We start from the raw sequence: 17,924 nt of genomic DNA on the forward strand, positions 1-17,924 counted from the left end.
AGAGAGTCTCTGTAGGTGCTTAATGGTCAAACATTAATAAGAGAAATGTCTTTAAAGCCAACCTAGTGTGAAAATGCAAGGCTCACTTAATAACTTATTACTGAGCCTTCTAACCCTAAAAACCCCCAAAAAACTAAAAGCTAAAAATAGCCACAGGTTTAAAAAAAATACTTACCTTGGACCCTTCTAGCTGCTTCCTATAGGCACATGTGATACCACTGCAGTTCAGTGCCTCCTCTTGAATAGTCCTATAGCACAATGCAGAAGTATGTTCTCAAAGAACCTGGAGAACTTAACTTTCTCAAGAGACAGCATTGTCACCAGACCCTATAGGAAGCAGCTGGAAGCCATGTTTGAGGTAAGTATTTTTTTTCTTTTTTCTTGCAGAAAGTTTAGAGCTTGGCATTGACTTAGATCACTTCTTCAATCTTTATAAAATCCTTGCATCTTCAATAACAAGTTAGCCAATAAATGGAATTCCTTAAACGCCACACTTTCTGCATTAATTAATTGCTAATTACAGTATACACTCACTATCGCGAATCGAACTTGGCGAAGTGGAATTCGTTTCGAATATTAGGAAAAATTCGATTCGCACCGAATCCGAAAATTAGCAAACTTCCGATGCACGAATCGAATTTTTCCCGATCGGCCGATTTTCATCCCTTCTACAGCCGGCAAAAAGTGTCCCTGCAGAGAGCTCCGCTATTTCTGACAGTTCTCTGACAGTTCCTTCACATTTACAGCGGTTGAAACATTGTATCTATTTGTTTCCATTTAGGATACAGATGTTTTTATTCAGAAACAAATAGATACAATGTTTCAACCGCTGTAAATGTGAAGGAACTGTCAGAGAACTGTCAGAAATAGCGGAGCTCTCTGCAGATACACTTTTTGCTGTACTGGAATTCTTCTTCTTTTCATTCTTCTTCTTCTTTTCATTCTTCTTCTTCTTCTTTTCATTCTTCTTCTTCTTCTTTTCATTCTTCTTCTTTTCATTCTTTTTCTTCTTCTTTTCATTCTTCTTCTTCTTCTTCTTCTTTTCATTCTTCTTTTCATTCTTCTTTTCATTCTTCTTCTTCTTCTTTTCATTCTTCTTCTTCTTCTTTTCATTCTTCTTCTTCTTTTCATTCTTCTTCTTCTTCTTCTTTTCATTCTTCTTTTCATTCTTCTTCTTTTCATTCTTCTTTTCATTCTTCTTTTCATTCTTCTTCTTCTTTTCATTCTTCTTTTCATTCTTCTTTTCATTCTTCTTCTTCTTTTCATTCTTCTTCTTCTTCTTCTTTTCATTCTTCTTTTCATTCTTCTTTTCATTCTTCTTTTCATTCTTCTTCTTCTTCTTTTCATTCTTCTTCTTCTTCTTTTCATTCTTCTTTTCATTCTTCTTCTTATTCTTTTCATTCTTCTTCTTCTTCTTCTTTTCATTCTTCTTCTTCTTCTTTTCATTCTTCTTTTCATTCTTCTTTTCATTCTTCTTTTCATTCTTCTTCTTCTTCTTTTCATTCTTCTTCTTTTCATTCTTCTTCTTCTTCTTCTTCTTCTTTTCATTCTTCTTTTCATTCTTCTTCTTCTTCTTTTCATTCTTCTTCTTCTTCTTTTCATTCTTCTTCTTCTTCTTCTTCTTCTTCTTCTTTTCATTCTTCTTTTCATTCTTCTTTTCATTCTTCTTCTTCTTCTTCTTTTCATTCTTCTTTTCATTCTTCTTCTTCTTCTTTTCATTCTTCTTCTTCTTCTTTTCATTCTTCTTTTCATTCTTCTTTTCATTCTTCTTCTTCTTCTTTTCATTCTTCTTCTTTTCATTCTTCTTCTTCTTCTTCTTCTTCTTCGTGCCCCGTGACTGCCCAAATGAGTGAAGTGTGCGGTGATTCTAAGATCGACGGCACTCATCTGCATGTCATACTGACTGACAGTATTATTTCTCTTCCCCAGCAGACTCCAAGGGCATTTAAATTAAAGGTACAGTGTTCTGCACTAATATAAAGGCTCTCTGAAGCCTAGAAACCCTTTTAATAAGTTAAATTCGCAGCGAATAAATTCGCATCGAATCAAATTTATTCCGCAAATTCGGCAAATCAGCCGAATCGAATTTTTGAATAATTCGCTCATCTCTAGTGATAGTCATGGGTGGCTCAAGATTATGTGGACCTTGCATATGTGTAGGCACATCCAGTATTAATATGCAAAGTTCCCAATAAGTACCCAGTAGCAAAGAAATCTTCAGGTTCTTAAAGAACAAAGCCATCTTGGAGTAAGCACACTCCAATTAACAAGCATTATATTCAGATGCCTGTTATGATTGTTAACATGCATATGTTATGTATTAGCTATTTGAACTGTAATTATTTACAGGTCTTTGGGCAACTGCCTTGTTTTCAAGATGGAGATTTTGAGCTTTACCAAAGCAGCACCATTCTGCGATATTTGGGGAGAAAATATGGTAAGCCAAAAGAATTGCCTCCTCTCTACAAAAAAATCTATGGAACTTATGTCCATAAAGAAGTTTTGTTGAAATAACTGGGTAATCTATGGGTTGATTGATTTGTGGACTAACATTAAAATAGATGTAAGCCCTAAATGAATGACATTTAGTGGGTTATTTATTAAAATTGGTGCAACTCTGCATAGAAACCAATCAGCTTCCAGGTTTTATTGCTAAAGCTTAATTGAACAAGCTTAGGTTAGAAGCTGATTGGCTACCATGCACATTGACACCAGATTCTGAGTGCGCCAGTTTTAATAAATATAAGCTTATAAACACTGCCGTTTTTTTAATGTGGGTTATCAAGTAGCAACACAGGTTTTTTTAAACACCTTTTTTCTTACCCCCCCCCCCTTAAGAAAAAAGCTGCCCACACCCAAAATATGTGTATCTCACTTATACATATATAAATCTAAAATAATATGGTGTAGCACTTAACTGATGTCACTTTTATTAATTTTGCATATTAACACAAAATGCATGCAAAAATTTCCATGTGCAAAAATGTTTCTGAGTTTCTTCCCTTTAACATTTGTAATGTGTTCATACACTCTTGTGAACAAATTATATGTTCATGAAATAAATATATTTTCGCCTCTTTTCTTTCACCTCCCTGCACCACCCCCACCAGTTGTGCTCTCATATACATGCAAGGTCAAAACGTGTGTCCCCTTTAAAGCTCCCTTTAAAGTCCTCCTTCCTCCAGTGAAATATTGCTCTTTAAAATCAGATACTCTGTGTAGAAGGCGTTACCACAGTCTCTGTCATTGTGCCTGGGGATGGGGATATGAAGTTCAATGCAAATACTGCAGTCACAAGCGTGCACCACTCGATCTGAGGACCACCAGTCGCTCACTCTGCCTCCTCTATCCATATACCGTTTTTTTAAATTAATTCTTTGTTACATCTCAACACTGGTCTCCTGTAGCATCTTTACAACTTTTTTAAATGAATGCACCTAAGCAATGGCAGTATCTCAAAGCTGTTTTCCTGAAGTTGACAAGAGTGGGCCGTGCCTGTGTAATGTGTGTTGAAACGGCCACTTGTAGTCTCCATCAGAAGCCTGTGTGACAGGGTGACAATGAAGAAAGGAAGATCTCACCAGCACACCAAGGAATCCTCAAAAGGGTCTGAAGCTTTAGTGGTCACATGCTACCAACAGCGGCAATGTTTTGGAGCCACGTAGGGCCCCTTCATCAGGCAAGTGACAATGAAGGAGAACAGATGGGAAACAAGGACAGAGAAATGTCATTGGACATAGACCTTCATTATTATTATTATACAGGATTTATATAGCGCCGACAGTTTGCTCAGCGCTTTACATTATGGTGGGAGACAGTACACAAGACAGTACAGTAACAATACAATTCAATAAAAGAGGAAATCAAGGGCCCTGCTCCTTGGAGCTTACAATCTAGGAGGGAGGGGATAGTGGTACAAGAGGTAATAACTGTGGGGGATGGAGTGGTTGGAAAAGTAGAGGATTCCAGTATTAGCTGAGGGCGGGGTAGGCTTCCCTGAAGAGATAGGTTTTCAGAGTGCGCCTAAAAGTGAGCAGAGTAGGCGATAGTCTGATGGATTGGGCTAGGGAGTTCCAGAGGATGGGGGAAGCCCTGGAGAAGTCCTGGAGGAGGAGACAAGGGAGCTAGAGAGTAGGAGGTCTTGTGAGGAGCGGAGAGTACCGTTTGGGTGATATTTGCAGACAAGATCGGTGATGTAGTTTGGTACAGTGTTATCAACGGCTTTATACATCAGTGTTAGCGTTTTGAATTTTATCCGTTGGGCAATTGGGAGCCAGTGGAGGGATTGGCAGAGAGGGGTGGCAGATACGGAACGATTAGTAAGGTAGATGAGTCTGGCAGCAGCATTCATGATAGACTGAAGTGGGGATAGCTTGCGGTGAGGTAGGCCAGTGAGGAGGGAGTTACAGTAGTGGAGGCGTGATATAATAAGGGAGTGAATGAGTTGCTTAGTAGTTTTCGAGGTTAGGAACGGTCGTATCTTGGAGATGTTGCAGAGGTGAAGTCTACATGAGTTTGTCAGCGATTGGACCTGGGGCTGAAAGGACAGATTGGAGTCTAGGATGACACCTAGCACCCTGGCTTGAGGGGTGGGACTGATGATAGTGTTGTTGGTCATGATAGAGAAGTCAGGGGGGGGCGCGGGCTGGGGGGAATACTAGGAGCTCAGTTTTGGAAAGATTGAGTTTGAGGAAGTGGAGTGATACGAGCGGAGACTGAAGGAGTGAGGTGAGAAGTAGAGAGATAGATTTGTGTGTCGTCAGCATAGAGATGGTAATTGAAGACGTGGGAATTTATCAATTGACCAAGGGAGGAGGTGTAGATGGAGAAGAGAAGGGGTCCGTGGACAGAACCTTGAGAGACCCCAACAGAGAGAGGGAGTGAAGAGGAGGTGGCAGCGTTATAGGTAACACTGAAGGAGCGCTGTGATAGATAGGAGGAGAGCCAGGAGAGCGGAGTCTCTGAGGCCAAGAGAGTGCAGTTTTTTGAGGAGGAGGGGGTGGTCAACCGTGTCAAAAGCCGCAGAGAGGTCGAGGAGTAGGAGTACTGTATAGTGGCCATTGGTTTTAGCAGTTAGTAGGTCGTAGGTGAGTTTGAGTTAGTTAGTAGGTCGTAGGGCAGTTTTGGTGGAGTGTAGGGTGCGGAAGCCAGACTGTAGAGGATCGAGGAGGTTGTTGTCGGCGAGGTGGGAGCTCAGGCGATTCATGGCAGCTATTATTTTAAGAAAAGCTGCAGATTTAAAAATATTGAAAATTACTTTTGGTAATACATTGAGAGGGTGCCCCTTCAGTCGATGTCATAATGTGCAGATATGCTATGCAACAGGCTTACCTTCCTTTAGCTAAGCAAGGTTCACACTTCCTCTTGTTCCTTTGCTAATACAGCCATCTTCTCACATTTCAGGTTTGGAATGTTCTACTTGGTGAGCCAATGATTAGTTAACTCTTGTGTCTGCACACAGGAGTTACTACTCTTTGGCACCCAGCTCCCAGGAATAGCTCACTGCACTGCTCATGAGCATCAATTGATGTACAATTGTAAAGAAAAAAGAAAAGAACATTCATGTAACCAGCTTACTATCCATATACATTTCATAAACTCCAACAGACCTTATTTTATAGATTAAACATTTATGAGGTAGAGTATCAAATGCCAAAATTAAAAACATTTGTGTGCAAAATAGGGTCCTTCACCTGTTATTGAACTACACTCACAGGCCACTTTATTAGGTACACCTTATGACGATCACGCGTCAGACCCCTGACCTTCTCACCAAACTCGGGACCGAAGAACTAGCCAATCTGAAGCCGCGATGTCACGTGCGTAACAATGCCACGCCCAGCTGTACCCTGCACAACGATTTTTCAGCTAATGGACCACAAATCAATGTACCGGCAGCCTGAATGCGATTATTACTGGGTCAGGTTAATTACGCAATTACCCTTCACACTGCCACCACCTCCTTTTTGTACAGAGAAAGAGGAAACTCGGCAATATCAGCAATAACACTATGATGGTTGAGATAATCATCTGTATAGCACTGTCACCGCAGACAGGTTATACAGAGGGTTAAACAAACACAGTAGCGCTCTTTTAGAGGCAGGAATTCGTAAGTTGCATTAATGAGCTATAGAAACAGTTCAACACTTTCAGAAAGAAAGATTTATTACTAAAGGGTCAAAAAGGTGCAATAAAAGTATTTACAGAAAAAAGATGTAACCAATATTATATGAATATACAGAGAACAATAGCACAGCAAAGAGGTAACAAAGGAGGGTAAAGGGTTAAAGTACTTGCCTCAGCCTTGGGTTAAGCAGATCAAGTTTCAGAGCAAAAGGGCATGTCTCCCAAGTTGGTTCTGATGCTAAACGGGAGAATTCTTCAACTTACACTCTTAGGCCTGACAGCCTATTTTGTATTCCCCCACCAGGGGTGTCTCTGAAGCCAAGGACCAATGCCTCATTTGGAGAGGGATTGTCTGAGCGGAGACCCAAACTAGAACCAAAATCTCTCCTACCTCATATTTTGGCTCATAACTTTTCCTAGGAACAAGTACCATCCCATTCACAGGTAGATTATTATGCAGACGCATCTGAGGAACGGTTAGATATGCGATATGAAATACATACTTGAGTGGTTCAAGAGATGTAATCTTCTGCTTTCCTATGTACTCCAGCCAAGGAGAGTGACATATCAAACTGTTTGTCTTCTCGTGGCCAATCTGAAGCTATGCCTGTTTTTTATGTAAGTCTCTCATATTCCAAGATATGAGACATAGGGGAAAAATGGATTTTAAAAGTGTTATCTAGTTCCTTACTCGTCTGGAATGTCTTTGAACTCAGGGGAAGGCTTGGGTTATCTTTGTATGAGGTGCCAGATTGCTCAGCTTCCCAGCCATCCCGGCACCTAGCTCAAAGATGGTTTATAGCTCGGAGCTCCCCGCTGTGCCCTGGCCGGCCTGTGACACTTCCAACACACACACCGCCCAAATGTCACTGTGACTCTCAGAGAGGGAGGGGGAGAATGAGGGAAGATATGTTTGTACAAGATGGATGATCCTTTGCCAAGATGGAGGTTGGAGCCAAAATGGTTGAACAGCGTCCATCTCTGTGCGCATGATTGCTACACACCTGTTCTTGGTAACACAAATTGCTAATCAGTCAATCAATGCATTTAGGCATGTAGACATGGTGAAGATGACTTGCTAAAGCTCAAACAGAGAATCAGAATGGGGAAGAAAGAGGATTTAAGTGACTTTGAACGTGGCATGGTTGTTGGTACCAGACGGGCTGGTCTGAGTATTTCAAAAACAGCTGGTCTACTGAGATTTTCATGCACAACTATCTCTAAGGCTTACAGAGAGTGGTCCAAAAAAGAGAAAATATCCAGTGAGCGGCAGTTGTGTGGACAGAAATGCCTTGTTGATGTCAGAGGTTATTGGCAGACCGGTTGCTGTGACATTCAGATGGTAGCATCAAAATTTATGTAAACAACAAGAAAGCGTGGATCCATCCTGCCTTGTATCAATGGTTCAGGCTCATGGTGCTGTAATGGTGTGCGGGATATTTTCTAGGCACTAGTAAGGTGTACCTAATAAAGTGGCCGGTGAGGGTACATGTCCCATGAGGCATTGCCAAACTGAGAGTTATAAGCATCATCCCCAGAGGAAGAGGCATAATGAGTTTTGTAGTTCTGCAACAGCTAGAGGGCTGCAGTTGACCACTCCTGATCTAGATAAGCTACATCCATTGGATTTCCACCATTCAATTTCTCACTTACTTCCTTATAGAACAATGGCAAGTTGGACTGACAAGAACAGTCTTTTATATAGAGTCCCCTACCATTCCCTTAAACCCTTTGCGCCGGCACCTTTAAGAGTTTCAGAAGCCGGGAGGCGGGGCAGGGTTTTAGGGTCATGTGACCGCCGTGATTCGCTGTCACAGAGGTCTCATAATCGGCAAAGGTCCCAATCGCAAGGGGAGATCGGGACCTTTCCGTGAGTCCCAGACATACAGTATGTGCTGGGAGTGCACAGGGCTAATGAACTTATTTAACTTATTTTTTTAAAAACACTCCCACTTGCTTTGTGTGCTTTTTGTTGTAAATATTTGGTTCCACTGAGCGTCATACTGTAAGGATCACAGCTTATTGAAGATAGCTTTTTTGAAATTTAGAGTTCTCGTCAGACCAACATACTTCTCTTTCCTATAACTTACAGTATGGCAAATGTATTTATACCATGATCACTAGTACCCAAGTTGTCTCTGAACTGCCTGTCTGTAAAAGGCTATGTGTTGTTTGAAATTAATAGATGCAACAGAGCATTTTCCTTGTTGGGGCTACAACCATCTGCTCCATGAAAATGGCAAATGGCAAGCCCTTTTTTTTACTATGCAATTCAAGAATAGTTAAATTTGCCAATAATAATAACATTTTCCTGTTTCCCAGCCATTTCAGCCTGTGAAAGGACCAGAAACTCTTCCTCGTCCTTTACGTTAGGGGGCCTATAAAATACTTCCACAAGTTGCTGCACTCTCATGAAGCTCTATCAGCAATGACTGTGCACTATCGCAGTTCTCAGCGGTGATATTTATTTTTAATAACCAATAGAATTAAAGTATAGCTAGTGGCAAAATGTTTTTTAGTTTTGGATAGAGTAGAGAGCAATTAAAACACCTGTCAGTTTATATTGCTGTCTGTGCCTACATTAGGGAGATTAACTTTATCAACTTGCTCTATTTAGCATTATCATTGAATGTGAAAGTAAATGAAAATCACACATTTTAGGCTGTCACCAGAACAATAAAAGAGTTGGAATCTTTCAAAGATTACTAGTTTTGGTGACCCTAGTGCCTCCCTAGGATTCCATCAGTTTGGAGGGATTTTCTTTTGCATCCTGTTTTGGATATGGGACAGGAAGTAAAGGGAAATTTCCCCGATCGGGAAATAACAGCTTCAATCAGTTCTCAGTTACTAACTGTAGTAAGGCTAATAAAAGTTGCTTTCTGCTTAACTGTTATGGGTTACTGCTCAAACCTTCCCCACTAATTTGAACCGACATACAAAAATGAGTTTTATGTAATAATACATTTTAAATGGAGGTTTTACTTCTTGCAGGGGTCGCTGGCAGCAATGAGCAGGAGAAAACAATTATTGAAATGATGAATGATGGAGTGGAGGATCTCAGAATGAAATACTATAAGTTTCTGTTCATAGATAATGTAAGTACATCACACTATATGCTATGAAATGAAGAAGATGATTGCAAAATCAGTTGTGTTTATAATATCTGCTCCAGTACCACAATTCAGAGAATATAGCTAGTGTAGCAAATTCAGTTCCCTTAAGGCAAGCAGGCCTAGCAGTACTTGCCCCAGGGCTTAGTACACAATTTTATTGTCTCTGACCAAGTGGCACAATATGCTGAGGGGTACCTGTGGTCTTCACGAATTTGTCGTGATTTGATGTTGCAGCAGGTGTGTAGCCAGTAGCATAAACTGGAGACATGCAAAGATCAGGGCACATGGCAGACAGTAGCATATTCACACACAGACTAAGGTCAGAGTAAGCGGCAGACCTAAGTAACCTATTACCTATGGTAACCTAAGTGCAAGCTGGGTAGGGTTTAGAACTGAGTTTTAGAGTAACAGAGTGCAGTTTCCATTGTAGTAAGCTAATTTCATAAGTAAACTGTGCCATGTTTTTAACATGAATAGTTACAGATGGGGAACAACAAAATGAAAAGGACATTCAAGTTCTCGTTTATGCAGGTTCCAGCGAAATGTTTGAAAAATGTTCAATCTGTTATACTGTTGACACTGCCAAACATAGTACACAGTATTAATTTTTAAAATACTATATAGAGAAGAAACCAAAAAAAAGGGAAGAGGGCAGAAGGAACAAGAGGGTAAGAGGGTGAACACTATACCAGTCAACATGACCACAAGATGTGCAATAAGGAGCCTGTTTTTTGCCGCCAACAAAGTGGCAAGCAAGGAGGATATATTATTTCTAGTCTAATGGGTGTCAAGTACCATTGATGCAGGAGTTTTTGATATGATTCCCAATGTGTAGTACAATGCGAGGCTTTATATGTGAGGGTGAAGGCTTTCTGCCATGTTTGATCTGGGAAAGTTTGGGAAAGTTGTTGTCACGTACCTGATGGGAGACTGAGTTGACGAGGTCGGCCTCACTTGTGTCCCTAGCTCTGACCCCACTGAGGTTGGAACAGGGGGAGTCTAGGGACCAGTGGGACAAGAGCGCCAGGAGTTGTTGCTTGTGGCTCTTGCAGATGATGGCCTTGGTAGACTGAGTATCCACTGATTTAGGGCACAGTAGCAATAGAGGAGGCAGGTACTGTGGATTGCCGGATGTGCAGCAGAGCAGGGTAGGTAGCCAGGAACAGGACTGGAGCAGGGTCAGACAAGCCAGGGTCATAAACAGTCAGACAGCGCAGTACCGAATCAGAAGAGAAAGCCAAGGTCAGGAGCAGAGCCGAAGTCAGGAACCAGGAGCAGGAGACCAATCGGAGTCGGATCAGGAACAAGCCGGGTCAGCAACAAAGGGAACGTCAGGAACTAGCAGGACACGGGGGGGGGAGCTGAAAGACCAGTCAGCACTGAATCAACACTGAGGTGCTCTTTAAATAGCCCGCCCAGTGCCGACAGGCGTGCCTGGGTCCTAGTGCCTGCCCGGCGCCGTCATTGGTGACAGGTGCGCATGGGTCTTAGTGCCCGCCTGCCTGTATGCCTTGTCGGAATCCTGCACAGGCGCAGATTCATGCGTTGCGGCGATCTTCTCGTTCCCTGATAGTTGTAGTTCCCAGTTTCGTAGAGATGTTGTTCGTAGGTTAAATTTGAATGAAGTGATATGGGAATAAAATGTGGATATGCCTCTACCCGGATATTTAGGGAGATTGAGATATTGAAATATAGGGGTCGGGAGGGTGATATTAGACGGAATTTTTGTAGTTTGGAGGCAATGGACGATCCTTATGTAAGTAAAGAATTCTGAGGTAGGAAGAGAGAATTTGTGTTGGAGATCGTGGAAAGGGATTAGTTTGTTAGATAAATAAAAGTCCATTATGAAATGGACGCTACATTTTCCCAGAGGTTTAGATTGATAAGAGGTATCCATGAGTGTAGGACCTGTAAGGGGGTCAGGATTGATCTGGATTCTGGGAAAGGATAGGACAGTATACTAGTCCAGGCCTCAAGGGAAACTTTGATGCAGGGGTGGGTAAGTGAAGGTTGTGAACAATCAATGGATCTAAGAATAAAGAGATTCTGAGGTGTGATTGGGTGAAATATTAGGGGTTCCATAGTAGACCATTTTTTTTCCTGCGTAGGGTGCTTCCAGAAGTAAATCTGGTCTAGGAGTGCAGCTAAATAGTGTAGGTGTGGAAGGCCCGCCCCCGCCTCTATTGAGTGGGTGAATTAATAAGTTAGTTGCGCATCTGGGTCACTTGGATTCCAAAAAAAAATGGGAAAAAAGTTTCTGTACATTGTGGAAGAATGAGGTGGGTATTGTAATAGGAAGGGTCCGGAGTAATTTGCGTAGAATAAACATTTTTAGGGCTGCAATCTGGCCCATTTTGGATAGGCCGAAGGTTCAGAGAGAGTTAAATTCTCCGGGCAGGGCTAGGAGAAATGTTTTGAGATTTAACTCGAAAAATCGGGAGGTGAAGTTGATCCCTAAATAAGGAATCGATTGGTTAGCCCATATGAATGGAAATTTCTTTGTAAGGAGATGACGGATTTTCGGTGGTTTACAGGGGCGAACTGACCATTTGGAAACTCGGGCACTGCCCGAGGGCCCGGGGTCAGTAGGGGGCCTCATGAGATGCCCCTAGTACCTTTTTCATAGGCTTTTTTGAGTTTCGGCAAGGACACAGGGGCCCCATGATCCCCTATTGCCTGGGGGCCCCATGATTTGTCAGTCCACCTCTAGTGGTGTATATGGATTCAGGATCACCAATTTATTTTCATTTAATTTATAATAGGAAATTTCCGCGTATAAATTGAGTATGTTATGTATTGCAGGAAGCGATTGTAGTGGGTTAGTGACCATTAAGATAATATCATCCGCAAACAGACTGATTATATGTTCAATATCGTGGTGTATAATGTCCGTAATTAATGATTCTTCTCTTGGTTTGGAAGCAAGGGGTTCTATAAGTAGTGCAAATACAATAGGGGATAAAGAGCAACCTTGTCTGGTACCATTTGTGATGTCAAACGAGGTAGATAGGTCTCCATCTGTGAGAAATCTATCGGAGGGGGAAGAATATAGTGACATAATAGCTGTTTGGAACCAGCCTGTACTGTCTGCATAAAACCCCACTGTATGCGGTCAAAAGCCTTCTCTGCATCCACATAAACAAAATATAAAATATGACCATAACAGACGTCAAATAAACAGTGAATAACTCCAAGTAAAAAGTGATCATGCAGGTGTAAACAAAACAGGTGTTCCACTTCTCAGTGCCTCCAGTGTACCCTTACAGACAGACACTCACCACAAGTTGTTGACCTACTATTGGTAGTCAGGTCAGTAGTGTTTGTATTTAGGAATATACCCCTAAGTCTCCAACGGCTTATTCCTATGGGTCCCTCTGAGATGGTGTACCATCATATATGCAAATAAAATACTGGGGAGGATCTCATAGCATAAAACCATTCGATTTTATTAAAACACAAAGTTTTGTAAAAAATTCATACTCACATTTGTAGGTGCATATAAGAACCGGCAATGGGTATTTATGGCTTGCATAGGGAGGAAAAGATGGCCGTGGCTGTGCATGTGTAGGACCCTACACAGTGGAGTAGGTTTCTTTTCACTTCTTGTCCGGATGACTGTCAGAAGATGAGGAAAAGCCTACAGTGAGGGCACAAACAAAAGTAAAAAGCTGGCAGGGGTTCTTGTCTTCCCCTAAAGATGAGTGGTTTTATTATTGAAGTGTTTCCATTACAGATTTTCCCCTCACTACCTGCCTGGGCAACAAGATTTCACCAGAACAATAAATAAAAGGAAGCCTTTTCAATGTGGCTAGAGATAGCAAATGCTAATTGAGGATCTAACCCATTTTCTGCACTGTCTGAAAAAAAAGCTTTGGTTGGAGATACATTTTAAGATGCATGCATCCATGTATATGAGACCAAATTAATCATTATAGTTGAGAGGGCTTGTTAATCACTCTGCACTCATCACATTTGTAGGGACACAAGGGCTGGGATACGGGAAGCACTATAATTCCCTGAGATGGTATCTGAGATGTGGAATTTGTCTTTAGAGCAACATACTTAGCAAGCTCAGCTTAGCAGGTCTGGTCTACAAAAATGCCCAGTTACCATGAAATCGTAAAAGAGCTGTAATAAACATAGGTATATATACTAAATACCATTTGACATCTTCTTGCAGGAAGCAAACAAGGATAAGTACCTGGAGGAACTGTCTAAGCAGCTGGGTTATTTTGAGAACATTCTGTCAAAAAATGCAAATGGAACCAAGTTCCTGGTAGGAGATGGGGTAAGTATCTGTTCTTAGACATGGTGGAGGATCTACAGATTTCTATGGAAGTGAAGTTGCTTATTGATCTGAACTACTAGTCAGCCTGGGCTGCATCTTGAACTGCCCAGATTTTACCCGAGGGTTGGATATATTTGACATCACAAAGCTTCCAAAGTTGTACACCAAATATCTGTAAACATGACATATATAGTTGTAATATTGGACTCTGGATTATTTCCTACTGTTTGGATGCAAGGCCCAAAGATCATCTTCAATAAGAAATAGATACAGATTCTCCCCAAGTGCCACCAACACTTAGTTGAAAAAAGTTAAAAAAAAGAGCATCGCAGTCATAAATTAGCAGAGTTCATTAGGGTTTTGACTAGTATAAATCTGTGTTCTAGGTCCCTGGTCTTCTACTCTTGTACCATCTAAGTGACCTTTTCTCTTTGTTCCTACAGATTACATATGCTGACTATAACCTTGTGGATACTCTGCAGTGCAATCTAGATTTTTCTCCAACATGTCTGTCTGCTTTTCCACTAATGTCAGCTTATGTGGAGCGAGTTCTCAAACGATCAAAACTCAGCGAATATTTGAAATCTGATGGACGCAAGAGACGACCTATCACCCCTAAGCACAAGTGAATAAGTTTAAAAAACCCTTAATATATTTTATAGTTTCAGCTCCAGACACACTTTAGAGCAGGGTTTTTCAACCAGGGTTCCTCCAGAGGTTGCCAGGGGTTCTTTGAGCAATGAGCAATGTTTGCCTCTCAGGTATGTTCACACTGACACCATTGATCTTTTCAGCTATCTGTAAGGGGGTAATTCTTCCCAATGACCACAAGTGTAAGGAGCATTCTTACCTATGATTCTCACATTAATTTATCATGCATTGTAGATAAAGTCATTTTTAGCAGGGGTTCCCTGAGACCGGAAAGTTATGTCAAGGGTTTCTCTGCGTTGAAAAGGTTGAAAAAGGCTGCTTTAGAGTTTTCAGTTTGGTTCCCTATGCCTGACTATGCAGAATCCCATTCTTTCTAATTGTCCCTGTTCACACTTGTATGTTCAGTTTCCCTATGCTCAAAGTATATGAGCTCTTTTCAGGCATTTTTTTCTGCTCCATAGACTTCAAGTGCACCTGTAAATGTGCAACACGTGTATTTTTGCACATTTGCACACATGAAAATCTCTTCTCCTCCTCTAGAACTGCTCTCCTTCCCTTGCCCAGACCAGGAAACAAATGCATAAAGCTTGATACAAGTGAAAATACACTTACACAAAGTTTGTAAAACACTTTTAAAAAAAACTCAGACAACACTTAAAAATTACCAGCAAGCTCTGCTCAGGTGTAGGCTAAGGCCCTGCTTTTTATCTGCCTAAACTGCACAAACACAAACATATTGTATATCCTATTTTTGGGGAAATTACACCCATTATTCATAAATGTTGTCCTTTCCTGAACTGGAGAAATCCTGGCCTGTGAAAAATTATGTGAAAATTGAAGCAGGTAGCATCAGTTAGTTTAAATATTGCTATCTTTACAACTTTTGTTTATTTTATGCAAATATAACTTTTGTTATACGTTATAGTTATACGTTATAGTATTAATAAACATATGAAATTATATTATGAGCGACAGTTATTTTCTTTCTTGTGCACAAAGCATAGACTGATAGCAGTGTTTTGACAGGTGGTTTTCATTTCAAATGAAAGAGAAATCCCAGAGCCACACACCAGAAAGAGCCCAGGTGTCAGACGAGTAAGTCCACGTGGCTTCAACCAGGTTACAACCATATCTGAAATAGGATCGTGCAGCGCTAAAAAAGATATAAATACGGTGTCCAAAAAGACAGTAAATCAACTGATATATATCCCAATTAGAGGGAGTATAATAAATAAATAAAATAAAATAAAATAAATAGATAAATAATCAAGTAAATATATAAAAAGTTCCAATAAGGTGACTTTAGTGAATCTTGATCTGGCAAAAAGTGCTATAATAGTGTAGGTAATGCGCACTTCCTGGACGCGCATATTAATTGGGCCTTATACAATAAATCCAGATGTCATCTGATAGGGCGTGAAGCTGAAAGGTCTTCCCTCTAAGGGACAAGTCATCAGATGTAGCGAAGTACTGGGGTATCCTTGTTCCTTCCAGGAATGGTAATATATCACCAGGTTTCCGTAAAGGGTAGCAACCCGCCCTGGGATGGTGGGTCTGTGGGTTTAAAGCACTCCCTCAGGGGGTGGGAACAAGAATACTCCCATACAGGGGCGGACTGACCATTTGGAAACTCGGGCACTGCCCGAGGGCCCGGGGTCAGTAGGGGCCCCATGAGATGCCCCTGGTACCTTTTTCATAGGCTTTTTAGAGTTTGGGCAAGGACACGGGCCCCATGATCCCCTATTGCCTGGGGGCCCCATGAGTTGTGAGTCCGCCTCTGCTCCCATAGTGTAGTAGGTAATATAAAGCTTTATTACTGATGCATCAAATCAGTAGGTATAAAAAATGGTAGGTGTGGCGGGGAAGGAGCCAAACTATGGCGGTGTAGGAGAGCACGGTGTGGGTGCTCTCCGTGCTTCCCCACCGCCTCGGATACAGTTGTTGGAGAGAGAGACCGGGGAGACCTACCGGAGTATGGTGGTGCAGCAAGATGCCCTCCCCCCCTGAATGGAGGTGACTTTTCCACAGGGGAGAGATAAAGAGAAGAGACCCAGAGGAACCCCCCCCCCCCCGAAGAGAGCTATGGATTGTGACAACTGAGGAGTCTGCTGGTGCTGCAGCTGTGGAGGGTGAGTGTGAACAGCCTGGATTAACTATTGCGATACATAAATGACTGTTTTTTGGCTGTCTAAAGGGAGAAAGAGGAGTTGTGAAAAGGGGTTTCCCTGGGGGGTCTGACTGAGAGAAAGGAGGAATTTAAAGCAGCCTGGAAGGTGCACTAAGTGGAGAAGGGGACAATAATAAATCTAGGTCCCTGACACATATTTTAATCAATTCTGGTGTTTCCCCCATTGAAGAAAATAAAACGCATAGAAGAGATGAAGAATAAAAATGTTAAAAATAGTGGGCCAAAGGGGTCTCAAACTGGTACTATAAAAAAATATACATATCAAGGAAATGTGACTCTAGATAAGTCTCAAGTTGTTGGTGAAAAAAGTGAACTGGAAATAAATATAGAGGGTGGCCCTAGACACTCCCTGGGAAAAAAATGTAGCAGTCAACAAGCTACAGAAAATTTGGAGATGAGAGACTTTGAAAGTGAATTACAAATTCCAAACAAGAAAGAGATGGCAGATATGTTGAAGAATCTAGAAAAAACAATAAAGCATGACATGATGAGCATACGAAATGATGTGGGCCGGATGCTATCGAGGATGGAGGAGACAGAGGAAAGAGTTAAAAGTCATGCCCAATATATTTCTGATCTAGAGAAAAGGACAATAGATATTAAGAAAGATCAAAAAAAGTTGCAATACAGAATGGAAGTACAAGAAAACAGGGAGAGGAGAAACAACATTAGGGTAAGAGGAGTTCCGGAGTCGGTAAAGGGAGAAGAAACACGAGGCCTTATCTGTAAAATATTAAACTCCATAATGGACAGATCAGAAACAGAAATGGTTAACCTGGAAGGTGTTTTCAGGATAGGAAAAAATCAACAAGGAAGCGGAAAAGAGAAACCAAGAGATATAATAGTCCAATTTAAGAAATGGGCAGATAAAGAAGAAGTATGGAGAAAGACTAAGGGAAGATCAAGTATTAAATATGGAGAAATGAATATACAGATTTTTGCGGATTTAACAGCAGAGACACTATGGAGGAGAAGATCTTTAAAACCCCTGTTAGAGCAGATGATAAAAGGCAAATGGTGCACTACAGATGGGGTATGCCGGAGTGTCTAATCGGATGGAAGAATGGAGTTACAGCTCAGTTGAGATTTCCTGAGGACTTAAGAGACTTCTGTGATAAACTTGAGTTACAAATAGTGGAGGTCCCTGGTTGGGAGGTAGAAGAAGGGGGTTTAGGAGGTGGAGAGAGAGAGGAGTGGCAGTTTGCTAGAAGGGGGAGATAGGGAACTGAGGACGCTGGATGGAAACATTTTTTTTTTCCCATCCCGCTTGACGCTACCCCTCTCATATCGAATTGACGACTGAGATAGTTTTGGGGTATCAGAGGTGGTGGGAGGTGGGGGGATCTGTCCATGGTTGGAGTTCAACTCCAAGGAGGTAATCTATGGTGGGTTTGGTCCCTCAAAAGATGTATAGGCAAAACGTAAGCCTAAAGGATGGGAGGGGTGGGAGGGAGGGGAGGGGAAGACTGGAGGGTGGAGGGGTGAGGATGGAGGGAGGGTATTGGGTTGGACAGCTTGGAGGAAGATAAGAGCAATAGGGGCAGAGAGAGAGAGAGGA

The 17,924-nt window shown here is 41.6% G+C and overlaps 1 protein-coding gene across 1 annotated transcript in view; it reads left to right on the plus strand.

The window, feature by feature from the left end:
• The window catches only part of LOC149454437 (glutathione S-transferase P 2-like), a 38,357-nt gene extending 23,217 nt beyond the window's left edge, over positions 1 to 15,140 (plus strand). The window contains exons 4-7 of the mRNA XM_089687583.1: positions 2,350 to 2,437; positions 9,118 to 9,221; positions 13,420 to 13,527; positions 13,971 to 15,140. Of these exons, the coding sequence (XP_089543709.1) occupies positions 2,350 to 2,437; positions 9,118 to 9,221; positions 13,420 to 13,527; positions 13,971 to 14,156 (486 nt within the window). The 3' untranslated portion in view covers positions 14,157 to 15,140. The remainder of the gene's footprint in view (positions 1 to 2,349; positions 2,438 to 9,117; positions 9,222 to 13,419; positions 13,528 to 13,970) is intronic.
• The last annotated feature ends 2,784 nt before the right edge of the window (positions 15,141 to 17,924 follow it).

Source organism: Staurois parvus, unplaced genomic scaffold (assembly GCF_062004578.1).
Source record: "Staurois parvus isolate SC_StPar_1 unplaced genomic scaffold, SC_StPar_1.0 ptg000430l, whole genome shotgun sequence".
NCBI classification, from domain to species: domain Eukaryota; kingdom Metazoa; phylum Chordata; class Amphibia; order Anura; family Ranidae; genus Staurois; species Staurois parvus.